The 24204-nt window shown below is 39.5% G+C and overlaps 1 protein-coding gene across 3 annotated transcripts; it reads left to right on the top strand.

The window, feature by feature from the left end:
- Window positions 1-1115: 1115 nt before the first annotated feature.
- Window positions 1116-22600, top strand: sap30bp (SAP30 binding protein). Of its 3 annotated transcripts, none has more exons than XM_061810852.1 (10): window positions 1116-1278; window positions 2201-2319; window positions 5540-5590; window positions 12809-12848; window positions 16541-16629; window positions 20078-20169; window positions 20305-20417; window positions 20486-20544; window positions 21015-21108; window positions 22264-22600. In XM_061810852.1, the coding sequence occupies exons 1-10, from the start codon at window positions 1182-1184 to the stop codon at window positions 22443-22445; spliced, it is 936 nt and encodes a 311-aa protein (XP_061666836.1). In that variant the 5' UTR covers window positions 1116-1181; the 3' UTR covers window positions 22446-22600. The 3 variants fall into 3 exon arrangements, with proteins under 3 accessions (XP_061666836.1, XP_061666835.1, XP_061666837.1); XM_061810851.1 differs by having other exon boundaries at window positions 22261-22600; XM_061810853.1 differs by lacking the exon at window positions 22264-22600 and adding an exon at window positions 21721-21749.
- Window positions 22601-24204: the final 1604 nt, after the last annotated feature.

Below are 24204 nucleotides of genomic sequence, written 5' to 3'. Positions count from 1 at the left end.
GGACATGGCTGTGGAGAGGTGAGTTTTTGAAGGGGAATCTGTTTGTTGACATACAGCGGTTTTTGGAATCAGCAGCTTTAAAAACAGCTTTGAAATGTTATGGCCTACATTTTATCATCAGTGGGAAATAGCGCTCTCTGTGTACAGTATCTGCTAATCTCAACAGACCCAGATTATTCCTCAACTAAAGAGTCACCACTTTGTGCAGTGTGCAAGAGCAGTTGCAACCTGACAACTGGATAGACTGGTTCCTGCTGCGTCTGCATCAAGAGCCATGGGCGCTGGGAGGCTTCGTGGTCATGTTGGTGTTTGTGCTGGGAGCACTGTCTCTGGTTGTCTTTGCTCTGCTGTACGGATGCTGCTGTAGCCCAGCCCCACAAGAGGACACTCTGAAGAAGAGGATGAAGGAGGCGCAGCACCAGAGGAAGCTGAAATATGGAGTCATCTAGACCTGAGAGACATATTTCATTCGTGTGCAATCAAAACAAAAAAAAATATCAATATTGTTCAACTCCAGTCCTTTAAAATGTCTGAATGTGCATATACCACACACAGTCAGCATTTTTCCATTGAAACTGCTGGATAGGATTGGTCAAGCAAACTATAACAATTCTTTGATCAACCCTTTTATTCAGCAAGATCAGCACCATAACGGGTAATATTTGTAGGGTATCTGCTAATGATTAAAATATAATATCAATTGGTCTTTTTTTTCCTTTCTCTTTATTCCTTGGTTGAATCCACATACACTGTGTAAATTGCAGTAAAGTATCTACAATTGCAATAACACCATAATTGTAAAATATCAGGGAAACCAGTACAGAAAACAAAATGATTCCATACATAACAATAAAACCATGCATATATTTTCAATGATAAAATGGGCGTTTGGCGTTGAAATGGAGTACAGTCGCTCTAGAACTACATTTTCGGATTATATGGCTCCGACTGCAAAAATTAGTTAGAGTATATGAGGGCAGTAATTACCTGGATATACAGTACCGGTAGTGATGTTTTTGTACTTATTTATACATACTTTAATCGTGGTCATGGGCATACCAGAGCCACACTTCATAACAGTAGATGGCGGTAATGTACCTAAACATTTATTCCAATCCCAATGACGTTTTTTGCCTGCGCCGCCTTGAGAAGCGACATTCACACGGTGCATTTCCGAAGCAATGGCTAGTGGCAAAAAAAGTGCACTTCTTTCGTCTTTGGCGGACTATGGAGACGATTCGGAACCCGACTATTCTGACCCCGAACCAGAAGAAACAGGTAAATAAGTGTTCATTTAACACAAAAGGCTTAGATATCTAGCGCTCAAGCTTCATGTGGTCTCTAAAATTAGCACGATCTAGCTAGCACCCAATGGAGTTTAAAAGGTCTTGTAGTGTATGGCTGTGTTTGGAATCATTATTAACTAATTTTTGTACTGCATTTTTACAATACAGAGGTTTTTTTTAATCATTAAGTGAACTGTATAGTTCTCTCATTAGTCAAGCTAAAAATAGTAAACATCACACGGGCTTGCCGTCAGCTTTTAAATATTATAAGCTAACACATAAATACATTATAAGAACGTAGTGTTGTTTCAAACTTAGTGTCTTTTAAAATGTCAATTCGAAAAGCACTATAGTTATTTAATTGTGTGTGTGTTGCATTGCATATACTGTATACTTGTTGCATGTGATGCATTAGGAAGTGGGGTGCCACCTGAACCGGTTGCCAGCCAATCACAAGGCACAAAGAAACAAACATTCATACTCATGGATAATTTAGAGTTTTCAATTAACCAACCATACATGTTTTGTGGATGTGGGAGGAAACCCGTATGCCCAGTGAAAACCTACGCAGGTATGGGGAGAATATGCAAACACCAGACAGATGGGGCTGGGATTTGAACCCTGGTACTCACAACGGTGAGGAAGACGCTCAAACCAGTTGTCCACCGTCCCTATACACTCCACTGTGTATATTTTAAAAACAAAACTGCAATTATAGGTCCTATGATTGTAGTAAATGATTCTCAACACAGACCATGTTTACATAGGTATGGTATATCCGATTGGTCGGTGCTATTTCAAAGGCTAAATAACGTTTTCTTCTGGTTATTTTGGCCTATGTAGACAACATTTACCCAAGAAGCTTCCCTCCCAATGTTTTTGATGTTCTAACGCTGTCTTTTATTCTCCGTCAGAGGAGGAGCAAGGAGGAGCAGGTGGGCTTGTGTTCAGCTACGGCGAGGATGACCTCAATCGAACTGAGAATGTTGTTGAGAAGGAATCTGAAAATGAAGACAGCCGAGAGAGCAACTTGGTCAGTATTTAAATACTAAATTCACTCTTTCTTACAAAATAGAGCTAGCAAATGATTATTTTTGAGGGCGGGGGGGGGGGGGGTTGATGCAACCAATTGAATAAGTCTGTGAGATGTCACAAAGAAAGAGCATATGAGGTGCCATATTGGTTTTAACAGTATTTCTATATTTTCCAGACAGTTTTCACTAAAATACTAATGTTGAAGGGGCCAACAGGTTTGTAGCAATAAAAGTTGAATTCCCGAGCAAATCCAGAGAGGATATTACTCACCATACCTAACCAGGCTGTGATTCATTCACTTCACTGAAGATAAAAATTCTAAAATCCTTTTCTGCTTTTTAACAAGTCTTCAAAGTCTGGTCTTCAAAGAGATGAACACGCCAACGATCGGTAAAACCATGCCTTGCCAAACACACGTGTTGCCTAGTGTTAAAATTTCACAGAAACATGCTGGAAATATAGCACAACATCACAGTTTGGAGGTTCTGGGTTCAATTCAACTCTGGACTGCCTGGGTTTGGTTTGCCAGTTCTCCCCACGCTTGTGTGTATTTTCTGGCTTCCTCCTTTGTTACAAAAAACATGTATGCATCTGTTCTTTGAAGTTTCAAATTTTTCTATCGACGTGAGTGTGAGTGGTTGTTTACGTGCCATGTGATTGGTTGGCGACCAGTCCAGGGTGTAGTCCGGCTCTTCCCCAAGGTCAGCTGCAATAGGCTCCAGCCAAGCCCCGACCCAAACGATAACAAATGGTACAGACAATGAATGAACAAGAGGAAACTCCACAGCATAACCAGCAATATTTTTTCCCAGAATAAACATCCCTGCTGAGAATCTGATATGTCACAAAGTACTGGGCTATTAGATTTCATCTATTGCAGATATTGATACCCGTCTTTGCATTGCTTTAACTTTTGTTCTGAACCCTGAGTTTAACCACGGTTTCTGCATGGGTACAATTTGATGATAAAATAAAATGACTCTCTTCATGAGTGCAGAATAATAAAGTTCTGGGTCACCTGAGTCTCTTAATCCAGGCTGGTCTTTTAATTAGGTGAGTAACTACATTGAAGTCTGTTGAAAAGACCTGGAGTGGGATAAAGTTGAGCAAATGTTTCAAAGAATTAAAATTTTTGCTTTGTAGATGTTTGTGGTTTTTAAGTTCATATTTACATTAATGATATTGCTGCAAAGGTCTGGTATTTTGACAGTAATTTCCTTTTGAATTTAAGTGTCGCCACCCCCCACGTCCCTCTGTGTGTGTGTGTGTGTGTGTGTGTGTGTGTGTGTGTGTGTGTGTGTGTGTGTTGTGTGTGTGTGTGTGTGTGTGTGTGTGTGTGTGTGTGTGGTGTGTGTGTGTGTGTGTGTGTGACTCAACTCCCTTGTCTACATGTGGGGAAGCTTGTCACCCTTAAGTTGTGACAATTTTTGTTCTCACTGCAGACTACCATTTATGTTATGCAAGTGGTTTTTGCTACAAATGACAAAGATGCTGTCCTGAGCAGAATAACATGCTTTGCGATACTGGTTGTCAAGTGTGCTGCTCAACTTTCCTCCACTAACTGGATTTTTTCTTTTGTGGTCTTTAGATCACAGACTAGTTCAAACCAAATCAACAGGACCTCTTGCAGCCACTTAGTGCTTTTCATTTTGCCTCAGTTGCTTCATATTGCTTTTAACAGCGACCAATTCCATACGGTCAACTTCTTCTTTTCCTTTTGGCTTCTCCCGTTAGGGGTCGCCACAGCGTGTCATGTTTTTCCATCCAAGCCTATCTCGTGCATCTTCTTCTTTAACACCCACTGTCCTCAGGTCCTCCCTCACAACATCCATCAACCTTTTGTTTGGTCTTCCTCTCGCTCTTTCGCCTGGCATCTCCATCCTCAGCACCCTTCTACCAGTATACTCACTCTCTCGTTTCTGAACATGTCCAAACCATCTAAGTCTGCTCTCTCTAAACTTGTCTCCAAAACATCCAACTTTGGTTGTCCCTCTAATGAGCTCGTTTCTAATCCTATCCAAGCTGTTCACTCCAAGCGAGAACCTCAGCATCTTCTTTTCTGCTACCTCCAGTTCTGCTTCCTGTTGTTTCTTAAGTGCCACCGTCTCTAAACCGTACATCATGGCCGGCCTCACCACTGTTTTATAGACTTTGCCCTTCATCCTAGCGGAGACTCTTCTGTCGCATAGAACACCAGACACCTTCTGCCAACTGTTCCACCCCACTTGGACCCGTTTCTTCACTTCTTTACCACACTCTCCATTGCTCTCTATTGTTGACCCCAGGGATTTGAAGTCATCCACCCTTGCTCTCTCTTCTCCCTGAAGCTTCACTCCTCCTATGCCCCTCACATTCATCCACATATATTCTGTTTTACTTTGGCTAATCTTCATTCTTCTCCTTTCCAGTGTGTGCCTCCATCTTTCGAATTGTTACTTCGCCTGCTCCCTGCTTTCACTGCAGATCACAATATCATCTGCGACCATCGTAGTCCAAGGGGATTCCAGTCTAGCCTCATCTATCAGCTTATCCATTACTACCACAAACAGGAAGGGGCTCAGCGCGGATCCCTGATACAGTCCCACCTCCACCTTAAATTCTTCTGACACACAAACGCCACACCTCACCGCTGTTCTGCTGCCCTTCATGTCCTGTACTATTCTAACATATTTCTCCGCCACACCAGACTTGCGCATGCAGTACCACAGTTCCTCTCTTGGTACTCGGTCATAGGCTTTCTCTAGGCCTACAAAGACACAATGTAGCTCCTTCTGACCTTCTCTGTTGTTTTCCACGAGCATCCTCAAGGCAAATAATAATCTGTGATACTCTTTCTCGGCATAAAACCATACTGTTCCTCACAGATACTTCCTAAAAATCATTTAATCAATTGTTTTGCCTATCTTAAATAAATACTACTTTCTGAAATATTGGGGTGCCAGTAACTCAAGACCTGGAGAGACAAGCTTTGAGTTTTGTCCTACGTGGACAAAAAAATTTACAACTACGTTTGAGTCTATCTAGTCTTGTTCCTGATTAATTTCGAGGTGCCCTTGAGCAAGGCACATTCCACACAGCTCTCAAGATATGCATGATATCGATACTGTTAAATATCTGCACATGTGTGATCTGGTTCTCTGTGTACTTCTCTCGTTCCCTTCTGCTCTCGCCCCGTTGGATTATTGAAGTCTTAACCCTGTGCATTTTTGTTTTCATAGGAAATGACGAATGACGAGTCTGACGAGCCAAGAGACGCAGATGATGTTGAGGTATTTGAGCATCCATCTGCTGTGGAAAGGGCAAAATTGAACAAAGATGATCACACCGGATTGAGTTATGATTACAGAGGCGTGGAAAGTGTTTCACCCCCTTCCTGATTTTTTTTTTTTTTTTTTTTTTGCATGTTTGTCACACTTAAATGTCTTAGGTGGAGGAGACAAATATAAATATTAGTCAAAGAGAACACAAGTAAGCACATTATGCACTTTTTAAATTAAGACTTTTATTATTCTGGGAAAGAAATCAAAGCCGACATGGCCCATTGGCCCAAACAACTGTCCTGCCTTAGTTCAATCTTTCTAGCTCTCACAGGCCTGTTACCGCCATACCTGTTCTTAATAAAGAAAGCGCTTAAATAGGGCCTGCCTGCCAAAGTGATGTAGATCAAAATGTCCTAAAAAATTAGACATCAAATTGAGATCTAGAGAATTTGAGGAACAAATGAGAGAAAGTAACAGATCTATCAATGTGGAAAAAATAATATAGCCATTTCTAAAGCTTTTGGACTCCCTCAGTGATAGCCATTATACACACAGAACAGTGATGAAGCTTCCCAGGAGTGACCAGCCAACCAAAATTACCACAAGAGCGTAGCGACGACTCATTCGAGTGGTGACAAAAGTTCCCTCAACAGCAACCACAGAACTGCTGCAGGTCAAGTGACATCCCTATAAACCTTTTAAAATAGATATTGTAATGAAAAATACATATAACATTATTCACTTCAATGTCTATACAAAAAAATAAATATGAGCGGAGAGCGCGTCATCCATGCGCAAAGTTGCGGAAGTGTCATTCGACGACATCCAAGTGGCCGCCATATTGGGTGCATCTCCTGTCCGTCACGTAACCCCGGACATTCACCATTGAAAACACACTGTGGACCCTACTATGGGAGACGAACACGCCCCTTCTGACAGAGAAGCTCTTTTTGAAGAAGAGAACATCACACAACCGAGTGAAGGCTGGGCAATATTATCCTATTGTTTGGAGCCATATTCATATGTGATCACGGCCAAACCGCATCCCCGTCCGATCCACTTCCGTGGTAGAGATGAGCCATCGCAGCCCGGCGCTGCGACGAGCCATCCCGGCCAACAAGACTGGCAGCCGGCTCAGCCTTGTTGACAAGGCCGCGAAGACCACTGGCCTTGTCGGCCGTTGTTGCTCATTTGTGCCGCCGAGGTGCCTTATCACGGCGCCGAGCCGGCTTAGTGCTCCATAAACAATTGTTTATCGTTGCCGCCATCGCCAGTGTTATTCATCGTGGACAACGGCGGCGGCTAGGCACAACCCTGTCGGCTATGGTGCACTCAGCTGCGTGCAATGACAACACCGTAAAGCGGCCCCTCTCGGCACCGTGATAAGCCACCTCGGCGCTGAAGATGAGCCACCACAGCCGGCGGACGCAGCAAAGCCGGAACCCGTCCGACGTGCACATTGACACATTTAGCGCCCCTGTCATACTTACGCGGATCTTTTGTTACCTTCTGAGAGACTGGGTACGTGGTCCGCCCCAAACTATTATTTTTTTAGTTGCTGTCTACACACACCTACCTGTCATTTGGAACCCACGAAGCTCTTGTTCTTTGCACCCGTGCAATCCATTTTTCACAACAAACCGGGTCTCTTGCAAACTTATAAAGGGTAAATCCATCCTCCCGAATGTTCAAGCAATGTCCAGCAATGCAACGAGGCGGCATTTTGGCTAACACGAAGGTAGGAAGAGCTACCTTCCCGGAGGTAAAACTAATAGAAACAAACGAGTCCACTTGAGAGCTGTCCTGCCATGTACGTCACTTCCTGCTTCCTCTCGAAAACAAATCCCTCGAGAGGATTTTCATGGCGGGAGTTACAAAAAGCTGTATACGTCAAAATCATGTTTCGTGGTGAAAAAATGCATAGGTACATGTCGGCTGCCCTTTTTTCATTAATATACTAAAAATCATGCCTTTCATGACAGTGGCCTTTTAAGGTTAGTGTTCATGACTCTGCCATAAGAACAAAACTGGGCAAAAATGGCTGGCCTGGCAGAATTCCTAGACAAGAAACACTGCTGAGTAAAAAGAACATGACACCTTGTCCCAATTTTGCCAGAAGACAGTTTAATGATCTCCAAGAAAGATCATTGACTTTTATTTATATATATATAATTTTTTTTTTTTTTGCTTCGATTGGGAAACATTTAATTGGAACACATATTCAAAAGAAAAAAGTTTGAAATCAGGAGAGGGTCAAACACATTCTCCATCACTGCATGACTAATTTAAATTGACAAAAACTTGGCAGGATGAGTCAATATGCTTGAACACTAGATGTCGCTGTGGATCTTTTCATGCCTGATGGCTGTTCCAGTAAATCGAAAAAATGGGGAGTGGGGGGGGGGGGTCTTCTTTTGAGCTACTTCTGTTTTCACGTGTGCTTACATGTGCAATTTGGTGGACAAATGATGGTTCGTTAGAGGGTGCTAGCCTCGCCCTGTGTGTTTGTGCTGAGAATCTTGTTTATACAGGTGACGTTGATAAGAGTGAGCCTCATTTGTTGTATTTTTGCCCGCTCTTTGTTCTACAGTTTATTATGAAACAAAAGTAGGCGCATACTGTGGCTTTGTGTCCTTAAATCGTAGCGTCCGCTCTAGTATACAAACAGGTGCATGGGGTTAGATAAATGCTGCCCCTCAGATTGGGGTAGTTGGTGCAAAATGTGTCAGATATTTCTGTTAGTTCTGCATTGTAAGGCTGGGCAATTAATCGAAGTTTATTAGCAATTTCCATGTTGTTTTCTTACATCATAAAAACATTATAATCAAAAAACGATTGTGCTGAGCGCCCGCGTGTTTGTGCAAGTTGTAAAAGCACCCGTCAGCACATTGTGACGTATGTTGCTCTGCTCTCCTAGAATCTGCTTTAAGATGTTTATTTGACACTCTACTTAGTGTTTACTGGGGGGAATACACATTGAAGTACAACACATTTCATTTTAGCTCTGTTCTTGAAAATCGGCACTTTAATGCAACCATGTCATGAAAAACCATATTGATGGGGAAACAATAATTAGCAATAATAGTCAGCTATGGAGTGATTTACCTTCAAATAAGGCATATTGACACACAAATGCTGCGGGGACGCAGACCAACAGACTCACTCATATTCTTCCGAATCTTGTTACTCATATATTCTTCAATTGTTCTTTTTAGGTGTTGGGCAAGGTTATGTTTTGGTCGATGAATAAATATTAAGATTTGAAATCAAACGATTAACGTCAATCATGATTTCAATATCAATGAAAATGATTTTTTTTTTTCCATATTCTTCCAGCTCTATTGTATTTTACTGTACAGAGCCTCTTGGAGCAAAAGCTGCTGTTGTTGAGCTGGAAAAAGGGGGTTAGGATAAAACTAACTGATGTAAGATAACAAGAACAAAGCAGTCCTTGAAGGTTATAACCAAACGGTGCCAAAAAAGTGATTTAAAAATGGAATGAGGTGACGCAGGAATAAAAATATTAGCTGTATAATATAGCAAATAAAACAGAAAGAATAAACATTACATGGAGCACATGAAGACAGACAACAGTCGCACTCAAAATCACACCTAGGGGCAATGTAGAGTGTTGCATGTTTTTGGGATGTGGGAGGAAACCGGAGTGCCCGGAGAAAAGCCAAACAGGCACGGGGAGAACATGCAAGGTCCACACAGGTGGGTCAGGGATTGAACCCGGGACCTCAGAACTGTGAGGCCAACGCTTTCCAGCTGCTCCACCGTGCCACCAGAACAGAATTAGTGTTTCTTTATTGCATTTATAATTATCTGGATAATCTAGCAGGCTCTGACATAGCAAGTAAACGATTGCACTTTGAAAATACAATTTAAATAAATTTCCAGTGATTCCCAACCAACTCGTCGTGGTAATTTTTCTGAAATTTAATACAAATATAGACAAATGAAAATAATTAAATGTGGACTTTGACTTGGCCACTATAAAACTTTAAACCTAAATCAAAGACGAATCTCTTAAATAGTCTTAATCTGTTCATATGATCATGTCTTATGGTTTCGTTATTCTTGTTTAATGTAAATCCCTACTATAGTCTCGTGTGTTGTTTTAGGATATACTTTCTCTTGCTCATTTGCTTGACTTTTGGTAGTAATACTCAAAACATTGGTGAGCTCCAAATGTTGCCACCCCTATTATGCTATTGTTTGGGCTTTTCTTGCTTAAGGAAATCATGAGGTCAACATCTCTGCATTTTAACACCATGAACTATCCATCCATCCATCCATCCAGTTTCTGTAGCGCTTGTCGTCATTGGGGTCGCAGATGAGCCGGAGCCTATCCCCGCTGACTTTGGGCCAGAAACCAGGTACACTCTGGTATGGTCACCAACCAATTGCAGTAATGGTTTATATTATTTTATCATAAAATAGCTTATTGTAAATCTGAAATAAATCACATATATTTTTTGTCATGACTTTGAAATTCTGCAGAACATACTGCAAGTAACAAAATATTGTACGGTACTCATAAGTACTCTTGAGGCTTCTTAGATCTGACTGCTTTCCCCCAAATGTTCTTTGTTTTAAAATGTAAAATACAGGAAAATGTCTATTTTTGGTGACATTCTGTGAGCGGCAGCTCCACACTTATGCAGTGCTTAATATATTGTATAGCACAGTACACCCCCTGTTGAAACGCAAGCTTTTTATCAGTTTCTATGTGAAAATGAGGCTTTTCGTCATGATTAGGCCTGCATGTTGTATTTTTTTTTTTTAAGTTTCAAACTAAATATTTGGCGATAGTCCCTATTTTTGCCACAATAAATCAATTTGTTAGGGGAAAAAAAAAAGTGAATATGCAGATTGGCAAACCAAGCAACCTCTTACTGTGGAAAATTTTGATTCTAAACAGCAACTCAAGTACTTCTTACGCATTTATGTATTTATTTCTTTGAGTGCTGTTGGGCATTAGAGTTAGTGTATTTCCAGGTATTCGTTTTTCAAAGACACTCAACATTTGACCAACACAATTATTTAAATAAATACCCTATACTATGTATTGAGGTCTCCACAACAATTCATTGTACTGTTAAGGACCTCAGAATTTGATTAGATTATTTGGTTGGAATTCAATTAATTTTCAATTCTTGAGGAGTATTGATTTAAATGGTGTGATGTCAATTCAGTAAAAAGTAGAAATACACTAATAAGGCTACTCAATGACAATGCTGAAATATGTTACCCAATACGTTTGAGCAATAAAATATTTGAAAAATGAATTGAAAAAGTAGAGCCCCACCCAAAAAAAAAGGAAAACAGTCTAAATCGTGTCTCTCTGGAATCGATTCAGTAGTTACTGAACTGATATTGAATTGAAGGGTTGGAATATTACGATGGATGATCAATATTTTTATCCACACCTATTCTTGAATTTTTTTATTTTTGTTTTGGCACTCATACAACAGTTTTAATTGTATGCATTGCTGTTTTGTTGTCTCCACACATTGTCATATAAAGATTTAAAGGTCCGGTACTTGGGCGGGGTTTGAAAGTCAAAGATGAAAATTCTGCCACCTTTATGGTAGTGTTTGCTGTCAGCGGCTCATTCAAAGCAAGTTAATGTATAAAGTTTATTTGCTTTGAGTACTGTTTATTCTGGACCTTGAAAATGTTGAATATTATTCTTTAGAGCAATTTGAAACACGTTTTGAATACACATGAACACCAGCTCTGTTGTTTGGTACCACCAGTGAAGGCTAACGAAATGGGACCAGAAATCTCAGATTAGGATTAGTGAATTAGAAATCCTAGGATTCTTTAGCATCAAACCTCAAGTGCCATTTGTTTTCGCCACAGGTTTGCTGTGCCTGCACGTTTCTATTTGCCACCCTCCTTGTCAGGCCATGTGATATGGCCCCACTCAGGACAATGCTTTGATGTGCTTGTGCAGTTGCTAAGTGATAACATGGAGCCTGTGAATAACATTACTGTTCCTTTGTGCTCAACCTGTTATGCAGTCAATGCTGGCACAACATGCGGCATACTTTAGAGGTTAGGAAAGACACCAACCCCCCACCCCCCCTGCCGTCTTTTTTTTTTTTTTTTTTTACCAAATTTAGGATTTTATTTAAAAAAAAATATATACCTTCTTGGTTCTACTCTGTGCTCAATTAGCAGAACTATTGTTTTTAACAACTTCATGTATTTTATTGTCTATCAACTTTAAACTTTAATTGTGACTATTATAAATATATATGACACACAGTTACATTTAGCATTATCTCCAGATGACTTCAATTCAATTATGGTGTTGTGCTACTGCCTAAAGCAGATGAGCCCAAAAAAAATTCACCTAAACCACAACAAAACTGAGACAATTGTTTTTGGCAATAAAGAAAATTGCTGTATGTAGAAATACCTGGACTCACTATGTTTGAAAACCAAAGACCGAGTCCGAAACCTTGGTGTTCTGATAGATTCTGACCTGACTTTCAACAATCATATCAAATTAATCACAAAAACTGCCTTTTACCATCTGAAGAACATATTTGGAGTGAAGGATTGTATGTGTCAAGCAGACCAGAAAAAGCTCATACATGCTTTTATCTGAAGAAGACTTGACTACTGTAATGGTCTTCTGACTGGACTCCCCAAAAAGAGCATTAAACAGCTGCTGCTCATTCAGAATGCTGCAGCTCGGATTCTGACCAGAACAAAAAGTTCAACTCATATAACTCCAATTTTAAAGTAGTTATACCAGCTTCCAGTGATCTTTAGAATAGATTTTAAAGTCATTAAATCACATAATGGTTTAGATCCTGAATACATGAAAGAAATGCTTATGGAATACAAACTCAGTAGAGCTCTGAGATCGGCTGACTCAAGTCAAATAGTAGCTATTATTGCTCACAAATGGATAAGTTACCAACAGAGGTGACGTCAGGCCCAAATGGGAATGTTTTTAAATCTACGTTGAAAAATCGTTCTTTTTCTTATGCTTTTTAGAATATTTCCAATTTTAATATTTGTTACATGGTACGCTGTTTTTAATTGTAGTTTTATTTTTTCTTTTATCTTTGTATTCAAGTCCTTTTACTCATGTAAAGCACATTGAGTTGCTTTGTGTCTGAAATGCGCTATATAAATACATTTTGCTTTGCTATCTAACTTAAGATAGCCTTTAAGGATTGTCTCCCTCTTCTTTTTGTGTAGGCATCAGAAGTAGAAACAAAAGACCCAAATGAGCTTGTTGGTAAGTGTAAACACAGAAAATGTTTATCTTGCTCATGTTGAACGAAAATATAATTTTGATCTAGAACGAATGTATCTGTATAGTTAGTGAAACTTCTAATGTGTACTTATGCATGTTATTGTGAGCATTTCAGCAAAACTTGTAAAGGCCAACACCCCTGTTCATTATCCCTCAAGAATATCCCTGAAAAGTTACACAATGTCAGTGTCACACACATTTCACATATTCTCTGAAACTTCAGATTAGTGAGAAACACCTTTGGCTTTTTTTTTTTAGCCAAGGCAAAGAGTAAGTGACCAACTCAATAGTAGAAAAACAGAAAGTGAAGCAGAAATGGAGATGCATTATGCTTTTAAGGGAAAAGACTCGACTCTGAGCACACAATTTTACACGGATGAACTTTGCTACACCTGCATGAGATATAAGAATCTTAAAAAGTACATTGCATGATGTTCCTTCTTTTACACCAACCCTCCCTCATTACTTTCAGATAAACCTTTCCTCCGTCACCTGTCATCAAAGTGAGAGTATTTTAGTTATTAATATACACGGGCTAGCTTCTTTTTACACCTATGGTAGAAAAAAAACATTAAAATATTACTTCAGTATTAGTGTTAGTTAAAACATGATGGCAACATGTTATCCATGGAAGTCATGAATTCTGATTGTATTTCAATTGGATAAATTTGTACATAAACAAACGGAAAATTGGCTCTTGGATTGCAGACGATGCACTCTAATCCCTTGGATTATAAGAGTTTCTGATGTTTTGAGGTTATGAAGGGATGGATACCATAGCAACATAATACATGTCACGCGGCAGAAGGTTTGTCTTTTTTTTTTTTTTATCTTGTAAATATGGGCTAGAATTGTCTTTCAGTACAATGGCTGTACTATTGAATTAGCATAGGTGGTGTACATTCCATTTTAGTACAGGTTACATTTGCATAGGAACACAATGCCATCATCAACTAGGGATACCCTCTGTATTATTCCAGAGAGTCCCCTTGTTGATATCAAAATATTAAGAACAAATAATGCAATGCAATTCAAAACAACACATGCAAAATTAAGCATTACTTATCGATGTCCAGGGTGAAAAAAATGAATAGCCTATAATCGTTTCAGTAACATTAGGGTGCAATCAATGTGTGAAGCACTAACTGGACTCACATGACTTCTAAAAGGCTCTTTGTGTGCTGTTTGAAAGATGGGTCATGAAGGTCTCACACGGGAGTTGGCAACGCGAAGTGAGTAATCACTGACCCGTGTGTGTGTGTGTGTGTGTGTGTGTGTGTGTGTGTGTGTGTGTGTGTGATATCAGGCAGTAAATGAGAGATACAAGGAGCGGCGTTTTATGCATGCTGCATAGAGCACACAGCGTTCCCACTCAACTGTTTGTTGATTCTGGCCTCAAGCTCGAGGGTGTCATTAACTGCACCATTGATTTAATTGTAGGCTGAAATACTCATGGGCTGACTAATCTAATCAGAAAAATAATGGCTAAGCAGTTCAATGTTTCTGTTTCTGGCATGAATCAACAATCCCATTTGCTTTCTGAATTATCAGACTTGTTGTTTATCAACAAGAGGAAATGCAGCATTTTTGTTTTCAATGCCAACTATCGCCATCAGTCTTATGCGGGGGTCTGAGCGTGACTCATAACTGGACACTTGGCATTCCAGCAGCAGCGCTTGGGTTTTCTGTGTTGTCTGACAGTAAATGTCACAGGGAGCCTCCTGTCAGCAGGCTGAAGACAACTCTTTGTCTACTTGGTGAAGGGACACGCATTGTGCCGCTGTCCAAAGAGACCTGTAGGTCACAGATTTTGACTTTGTCTGTTTCCATCAGAACAGATGGCAGTTGTGAAACTGATTATTATCTGCTGTCGGCACACTTGGGAATGTTGTTCTAGATCAATCCTGATTGTGCGGCTATTCCTTATAAACAGGTTTGTGGTTAATTCTCACTTCCCAAAGTTGATTTTTGTTAGTTTATTGAATAGAACAACAAAATTATTTTGCTAATCTTGTTTCGGCAGGTTGAGATTATCTGACTCCCACAATAGTGAAACCTTGTTTTAGCTACAATGTTAAATTTTGTGTGACAGTGTGTGCAAGATTGTTTATCTCCACCCATTGGACTTGCCCAAATTGTCACTGGCTACTGTTTCTTCTTGAAAAGACAGTGCACAAGGCTAAACTGCTGCATATTCCCTTATTATGAAATGTGTACAAGCATCCATATTTTCATACAGCAGAGGCAATTCTTTGTCCCACTTCTCTTCCCAAAAGTGGGCGAGCTCTAACCATCACAACAGCAGAAATAGTGTGCCTTTGGGGCTCCTGACACACAGGGAGAGCTCGGTGGCAAGTCTGTACTGATGCGTGGGATTCAGAAGTAATGCTTGAGCAGTAGACCAGGTTAAATGGCAAAGGGGCTTGAAAGCATTCGTAAGTGTACAGAGGCTTTGGCACGGTACACCACCAACAAAAACGAAAAAATTCACTTCGGCCCATTGATATTTACAACCAAACATAAATAAAACGGGCATTTTGCCTTATTTTATCAACCACAAAGAGAGGGCTTCTGTGTGTGCTTCAACACACTGAAAAGCAAATTATAGCATTAAAAAAATCAGTTTACAATATTGTCTATAAAGAAGAATGAATATATTTATCTGAGAATGCAATTGGTTTTAAAGGCTAACTCTTCACTTTGTGTACATGACCATATATGTCTTACCCATTTGTTAAAAAAAATAACTTGAGTGCAGATGCATACAGTACATTACAAACATAATTCTGACAGTGGCTGTGAGATACTTGAACCAAATGAACTGTTTTCATCTCGGCTAGTCAAAAAAAGACTTGGTATACATCGATTCAATCTAGCTGAGAGGGCCTCCACTGTCCTCTTTAATTCTCTTGTTTCATCTGAAATCAAAACCAAGGATCTTTACAAATATGTTTTAAATTGGCAAACTGGAGAGGACTAGCTATTCATTTTATTTATATAATACCAAACACATACAGTATGGTAGTTAAGAGCCTGCAAAAGGTTACAAAAGAAGTCACATCTTAGTATGCTTTCTGATTGATTGATGGTGGTCATTCTTAAATTTGTTCGAAAAAGAAAATGTCTTCAGCTTGCTGAGCTGAAAGTCAGTTACTTGGATGAATGATCCTCAATTCTCCAGTCAAGTTTTAACTTGTTTTACATGGGCGGAAAAGCTCCAGCTTTTGCACTCATACGTGACACACAGTTTGCAACACACATTCAGTGTGGCAGACCCCTGAATGAGTGTAAAAGCTGTGTGTCTGTGCAATGATGTGAAACAATAGAACGTCTGGCCTCGATTCATAGGAGACCCTGGAAAAGCAAAACAGATGATGGTTCCAAAGGGAATGATGGAGATAGAAATGGCACCTCCCTTGTTTTTACAAGCTCCAACAGCAGTCGCTCCCTGTTAGAGATGTGCATTTTTGGCTTCATCATGTCCAATAAAACCAACTTATTCTGCAGGACTTTCGTGAACTTGTGTTTTAAGTCAAATAATTAAAACAGTTACTCTCTTTTCCATAGCATTTTCTTTATTAGTTCATAATTCTTTTGAGTGGACGACTTGCAAAACAACAATATAAAAGTCCAAAATTGGAAGGGCTAATATTGTTTTTTTTTCTTATCCACAGCTCTCTTCTCAGAGAAGGTGAGAAACATGTCACCTGATGAGATCAGAATCCCACCCGAGCCCCCGGGACGATGCTCCAGCCAACTACAGGTACCCACTCCTTTGAAGTTATATGACCACAGAATTACTAAGCTCTTGTTGCTTTCCTCTTTATTGAAAAATGAAACTCCTTCTTTTTATACTGACAAAATGTTCCGACAAACGGCACATTGCCATCAAGGACACGCTATTGCCTTCAATCACACCAGAGTCGTGTCTGTCGTTAATGTTATCAGGCTCGAGTAATTCCGAGCTCATCCTCCTGCTCGAAAAGACTCTCATCGGTATGTGCACACTTCACAGGCTGGAGGTTATAAAATTCTCCTGCTCAAAGTTAAATACTTGACTCTGGCTGGTTTGGCAACAGTCAGTACATGCCTCTTATGCAAGGTACAGTTTGAAGTACAACATAAAAACACAAAACAAAGGCCCGAAAAGTTTATGTAAATGACACAATCAATATGTAAGTTATTTAAACACACGGGAAAAAAAAACATCTTTGCAAGGACTGGCTAAATTCTGCTTGGCCTCCTCTACTGACCTCCCATCATTGATACTGACAAGGAAAGAATGCTAATTTTAGGGGCTGCGACAAGAATTCCAAATTGGTGGGCACCATTAAAAGCTAGTAAAAGAATCATATAAAAGGAAATTGGAAATGACTTGTAAAACATATCCATGAACCTCAAAGAGGGGTACTGCATCAGTGATTTATAGCACTAGTTCACTTCCACTGTTTGTATGATTACTCATAAAAGTAGCATTGACTACACCCAGTTGTCGTACAACACAAAGGTTCAAGTAAGCAATTTGGTTAATCCCATCACCTTTCGGAAGTGTAATCAAAGCAGAATTGTTTCCTTTCAAATAGTGCTTTTTTGCCCAAAATCCAGTATTATTCAGGCTTACAATTCAAGTAGTCATCAGTGTGTTAACACCGTTGCCTTTGTCAGGTAAATAAGTGACCAACTTCATTCGCCTCATGGTTAAAATTCTGGTGTCTACATAAATTCAGAGGCTGTAATCAAATTTGTTCAGTAAGACACAGAGGCAGGTCAGGACATAAGGTGGATTTAGTAAGTGAACAGCTCAACTTTATCCCCGCCAGGGTTCTACTCTTACACCACAGCAGTGAACTAATGATTCACTTTCACCAGTGTTGCCTGGGTATCCACGGCCTCAGGGCACACATAGCCAAAAGTGCTTCAGTGTAACCAACATGTTCTCTTCGTGTGTTTTATTTGTTTGGCATTCCCTAACTGCAAGAATGTATCTGCTCTGAAAACTTCCCAAGTATGTTTTCCAATCATGCCCTGCTCTTGAGTGGAAAATGTTTATCTTGAGATCTCGAATTTTGCTGGATCTCAGATGTGCACTGAATGAGATTTAAAAAAAAAAAAAATGGAAAAATGCCAGACTCACTTTTCCTGAAGTAGCTACCATTAAACTAAGAAATGCCTGGTCCTCGACAGACTGCGACAATTGACATTTTTTTCTGAGAGTTTTCAAATTGAATGCTTATCTGCAACCGCATTATTTCCTGGTTGCTCGACAGATAGTTCCGTCAACATTGTTTTCTTGCAGTGAAGATGTCTGGAGAAGCATTGGACTTGTTTTCACTTGCTGTGCCTTGTTCCTCTCAATGGAGAATGCCAAAAGATCTCAAATGAGAGTGAGAGAGACACTCGCCAGTTTGGCTATATGATAAATTAGAAAACTTTCTTTCTGCAATTAAATTCTACTAATTCAAAAGTATTTCAGAAATTTTAGACCTGTATTTTTATAGTGACACAAGGATGTGTATTATGCTTTTTTTTTTTTTTTTTTTTTTTTTTTTTTTTTTTTTTTAAAAACAGTCCGTAGCTGTCTTAATAACATGTCTGTGGCATGATTTTGACAAAATACCCCAGGATAAAAAAATTCACAGCATATTTCTTGCCATTTTGAACTTGGTTAGTTTTGAGGGTGGATCTGTCTTATGCAGTCAGCTAGCCTTCATCCTGCCCCGCAAAGTCATGGACCAATGGAAAGCCCACCTTTCCATAGAATTACAAGCAGTAGGTTAGAGCCAGTGGCTGTGGTCCTTCCAGCTATTGGATTGTAATGTCCAGTTCCACCTCGCTTGGCATTGTGTATTTGCTGTAGCCAGGAAACTGATCCTCCTCCATTGTTTATGTTTTTATCTATCTAGCTTGCTCGCTCAGACATTTTTAGCATGTTGTTTTCTAAAAGTTTCCTGCGGTACTATTTTGAAATGAAAAGACCAACCGCTCTGTACCACTGGAGATGAGTTGAGGAAAATCGGTTAAAAAAAAAAACAAAGATAATTGTGGCATTGGAACAGCCATCATAAATGCAAAAAGCAACTGCAAGACATCACAAGATGGCGGTTGGGTTCGAGGATGTACGGGTTGGGGCAAGGCTCACAAAGGTAAAAAGTTTATTTTCTGTACTAAAAAAAACTCATTACATTCACACACAGTTTTCGTGTTCAATTAAAAATCCAGACTATATGAAACTACCATAATTTCTGGCCTACAGAGCACACCGGATTATAAGGCTCACCCAGTTCATTTGTAAAGGAGATACCAATTGGTGCATACATAAGCCGCACCTGTGTAAAAGCCGCAAGTGCCCACATTGAAACACGAGATATTTACACTGAAAGACGGTACACAGAAAGAGTTTTCAAAGATTTAATACGTTATCTTATCTTAACATAGCAACGACATGGTAGCGCGAACAGGGCTGGTTAAAAAAAAAAAAAATACCACTTTTAAAAAAAAAACTGCCACGGTATACAGTGGCAACAGAGTAGCACAGTACAAACAGAGCCGGTTTAAAAATAAAACATACCTAAATGAGACGCGGCGGTAACAGAGCAGACACACGCTAGCGTGGCGCTAGCGCGGCGCTAACAGGGCCGGATAAAAAAAAAAAAAAAACATGCCAGTAAAAATCACAGACACAGCAGCAACACGCTAGCACAGCGCTAACGCAGCGCCCTTGCGCCCGTTAGAATAAATTCACAAATTAGCTGCATCACCGCATAAGATGCAGGGTTAAAGCATGTTTAAAAAGTCACGGCTTATAGGCCGAAAATTACGGTATACAGGAAGACCTGAGATTAAAACCCAGAACATCTCAACTGTAAGACAGACCATGTTGCTAGAAAGGAACTGGATGACTTAAATTAGATCCAATATGAAGCCCTGGTTCCAAACAAACAATAGCACAGAGACACTAGTCCAACGACTTCATGTTTTAGTAGCACTCTGTCTTTTTATGTTTTTATTTTTATGGAAGTCATGATTTATCATTCATGATACTCCATACATTAGCCAGTTGTCAGCGGGTCTTCTTTTTCTCATAACATTTTACAAATACCTTTTGCTTTTTGCATCTCTGATCATGTGTTTAGTGGATGTTTTTGTTTTGGTGAACAGGACGGCCATCTCCCCTTTCAATTCACGTCCTCTCAATGTTGTTGTTGCAACAGGAGAAAATCCACAAGCTCTACGAAAGAAAGCTCCATGGCGATTTTGACACCAACAGCCACATTCAGAAGAAAAAAGAATTTAGAAATCCAAGGTATGAACCTTAGCGCAAAGATATTCAAACACAAAGCGTTGTGATTTCAGCAGCTTTTAGTAAATGATTTACTGAATAGCATATTCTTTGTAAAATCTTACACGATTCTTTTTTGTCCTTTTTTCTTCCTTTTAGTATTTACGAGAAGCTCATTCAGTTCTGCAGTATAGACGAACTGGGCACTAACTACCCAAAAGATATGTTTGATCCTCATGGCTGGTCAGAGGACTCGTACTACGAAGCTCTCGGTATGGTGATTTTTCTCTCAGCCTCTCATCATGATTTTAAGAATTTCTTGTCAACTAATTTCTTTCAGCTAAAGCACAAAAGGTGGAGATGGACAAGCTGGAGAAAGCCAAAAAGGAGCGGACCAAGGTAAGCCTTAAAAGCGAGTTAACACACTATTTTATGTCTACACGCTGATTTACAAAGCATTTTGCCATGCTATGCTCTCATAACTCTTGCCCTTGCGCAGACATTTTTTTCCCGTTACCTGTAAAAATAATTATTGCATTTCGTAAAGTATGCACAGGGAGAGGCATCATTGACACATGTTGCTGTCATCAGTACCGAGAACATCATTCCAGCAGCTGCATATTAGTCAGGAAGGGTACTAGAAAGAACATGTAGTACCCTGCATGAGCTTCTCTGTTCTTCCGTCTGTGGAATGGACGCAGTTCCATGCAGATTAAAAATTGGAAGTGTGTTTATTAAGTGCTGCTTCTGCCCTTAGATAAAGTGCATATAATCAGTGGCTCCATATTGCAGTGGGTCCAATCAAACACGACCAGTCAATTGAATAAAAAAAAAATCTACACAGTAATGCTGGCTGTGCTTTCGTGCAGATCGAGTTTGTCACGGGTACAAAAAAGGGCACCAACCCATCCAACACATCTGCTTCGACCACAAACACCAGCAGCACAACCACCACAGCGACAGGTAAATGTCCACCAAGTCTGAGTTTCAGTCATGTGCATTGTATTATAGTGCAAACTACACGATACATGTGAACAAAAACACTCCAAGGACACCCCTCTACCAATATTTTATAAAAAGATATACTTAACCCCAAGCGGAAATTTAATTGATTTCAAAATGAAATTATATTGCAGCTACTGCATTCTCTTGTTGAATCTTGAATTATTTGAAAGCTTTTACAATTCTTGTTTGTACTCAGACGAGTGGCAGTATATAATGCCCACCTCAATCCCTAGAAAAATTGACTTTTTGTTTTACCACCTGGCTGCTTTTTAAAAAAAAAAAATATATATATATATGTGTGTGTGTGTGTTGTGTGTGTGTGTGTCTGTGTGTGTGTGTGTGTGTGTATATAAATGAATTAATAGAAATAAGATTTACAATGGTCAACGATTAACATGGGCATTTAGATAAAAGAATATAGTTTTGCTTGGTGGTCAGTAAGTGTAGTATGGAAAGGGACATTGAAAAAAAAAACCTGGTTTCTCATAGTAATGAGAAACCTTCTCATTGTAATGAGTAACTAGTCAATTACATGTGTGCATGTATAAAAGACCCTTATTCCTTATTCAGGAGGCTACAGCTAGCAGGTAAATAAGCTACGACCACGTGAACGCAGGAAGCTACCGCTAGCAGGTAAATAAGCTACGGCCCATAGGTATCTGTTGTAATGAGTAACTTACTCATGAGTAAGTTTCTCATTGTAATGTAATGTAATGTAACTAGCATGTTTGCATGTATAAAAGACCCTTATTCCTTATTCAGGAAGCTCCCGCTTATAGGTAAATAAGCTATGACCCATAGGTAGCTGTTGTAATGAGTAACTTACTCATGAGTTACAATGAATAAGTTACTCATTAACTTACTTGCTGTAATGTGTAATGAGTAACTTACTCATTACAATGAGAAATCTTTTTTTCCAATGTCCCTTTAGGGGGTCCGTAAGTAAGTCGTGTTTTTTTTTTTTTTTTCACCATTCTTGGCAGGGCTAGTTTTACTGTATTCTACTAAAATGGGAAATTCAAGAGGGAAATTCTCCCATCAGTAATAATTGTTTTTGGTTGGTGATTTGCTCAAAAAATAAATAAATAATCCAAGTTTGACTTGTCTCAGCAGATTCTCAGAAGAGGAAAAGCAAGTGGGACTCTGCCATCCCAGTGACCCTCGCCCAGTCGACGCTCATCAGCACCACTACGGCCACCCTGCCGTCCGTCGTGTCCGTGACGACGACGGCCAGCGGGACCAAGACCACCGTCATCTCTGCGGTGGGCACCATCGTAAAGAAAGCCAAACAGTGAATTGATCGCTGTGTAGATGATGGAAAGCTACTGGTGCATCTTTATGCCTCTTGTTCCAAAAAGGCATTTTGAGGACATGATTTTTTTTTTTTGTAACATTTGTAAATACTGTGTTGCTGATATGGTGAATAAATAGATCAGATATTGCCTTTCCAGTGAAGTTTCTGTTGTTATTTAAACCAACTTTATAAATGGTACTCAATACCTGTTGCTCGGTTGAAGGAGAAAATGTTCTTTGCGATTCTAATTATGTATGCGTATAGCAATAATGCACACTTATGACACCCCTTTATGAGATCTTATACAATCTCAATTAAAATAAAGTGCCTTCATAGCAACGATTGAAGAGTTATTCACTGACTGATATGCTTATTTCTTTGGGAGTTTGCTTTGGGGTAGAATTGGTCTGCTTTATTCTGAGAACGGTTTCTAATATTTCATTTAACCTCATTTTGCTTCAGGACTCACAATACTACTTAATATTGCATGTCTGTATGATGCGGTGCAATTCTACACTACTGCAAACACCAGCCTTAAACATATTTTTCAGTTGATTGCCTGACAGTGTCAATCAATTTTACAGGTGAAATTTTTTTCATAGTTGTATAAGTTTTTGTATAACATTGTAATTGATCAGTGTATATAGAAGAGGCCTAGATAAATACATTCCAGGTGGAGCGTCCCGCCTCTGAGTCCTTGCGTTGTGCTCATGGAAGTCACCGTACTGTACTTCAGAAGGTTAGATTTAGGTCTGAGTACTAGTAGCAAATGCCCTGATAATGCAACTTTTTGTACAGTGTAATTGCAAACAGATGTTTGCTGGACATAAGTTTGTCAATGTAAGTGTAAACAACTCTGCTCTTTAAAGTGGAAAATTCTTCATTTCACTCTTCCATTGGTGAACATTAAGCTGCGGTAGGTACAGTATACCGTAATTACCGGCCTACAGAGTGCACCTGGTTATAAGCCTCGGTACACAGAAAGAGTTTAACGCTAGCACGGTGCTAGTGTTATAGCGGCGCTAGCCTTAAACTTTCTGTGTACGGAGGCTTATAACCAGGTGCGCTAACGTTAGCACCGCGCTAACGGTAGTACCGCATAACTGCATAAACCGCAGGGTTAAAAGCATGTGAAAAAAGTAGCGGCATGTAGGCCGGAAATTATGGTACTGTAAATTCTTTCAAGACCTGTTTTGAATACAATACACCAGGTTTACAATGGGTCATCGGTTTACAATGGTGTTTATTCCATTATGATGCAATTTGAATTTATGTGAATCGTAACGTGCTGTATTATGTAATGAACCTATGCAATAACATACAAACCCTTTCCATAACATGTTCACATGGAAAACCATACTTTTCATACTTCTTCATGCTACTTACATTCCAAAAGTTGAATTTTTACATATTAAGGGGTCCACAATTTAAAAATTCCAAATAATTTTTACATAATTGTTGTTTCCAGCTCATAAAACCCACAAAATCAGGTATCATAAAGAATTTAATACTGTTGGGAAATAAACTCAAACTTTTCAGGCTATAAATGGCATTCATTAAATGACATAATATAACATTAATAAAACACATTACCAAGCTTTATAGTACCATTAAAGTGATTGTGACAAAAGGCACACTGGCTGTGATGTTTATGAATCATTTGTAAAACTGATTACATTCGTATGTCACGCTACTGATCACCGATTAGCTCCCAAGACACATGTAGGTGGTAGCTTGATCACGGGGACAAACAAATTGCA

The sequence above is a fragment of the Syngnathoides biaculeatus genome, chromosome 22 (genome assembly GCF_019802595.1).
Source record: "Syngnathoides biaculeatus isolate LvHL_M chromosome 22, ASM1980259v1, whole genome shotgun sequence".
NCBI lineage: Eukaryota > Metazoa > Chordata > Actinopteri > Syngnathiformes > Syngnathidae > Syngnathoides > Syngnathoides biaculeatus.
This window is presented reverse-complemented; position numbering and strand designations above follow the sequence as displayed.

Excerpts from the sequence above, each read along its gene's own strand:
- sap30bp (XM_061810851.1), top strand. The coding sequence starts at position 1,182 with ATGGCTAGTGGCAAAAAAAGTGCACTTCTTTCGTCTTTGGCGGACTAT. Across the intron at positions 12,849-16,540 it reads AGACCCAAATGAGCTTGTTG|CTCTCTTCTCAGAGAAGGTG; the intron begins GTAAGTGTAAAC and ends TCTTATCCACAG. Across the intron at positions 21,109-22,260 it reads CACAACCACCACAGCGACAG|CAGATTCTCAGAAGAGGAAA; the intron begins GTAAATGTCCAC and ends GACTTGTCTCAG.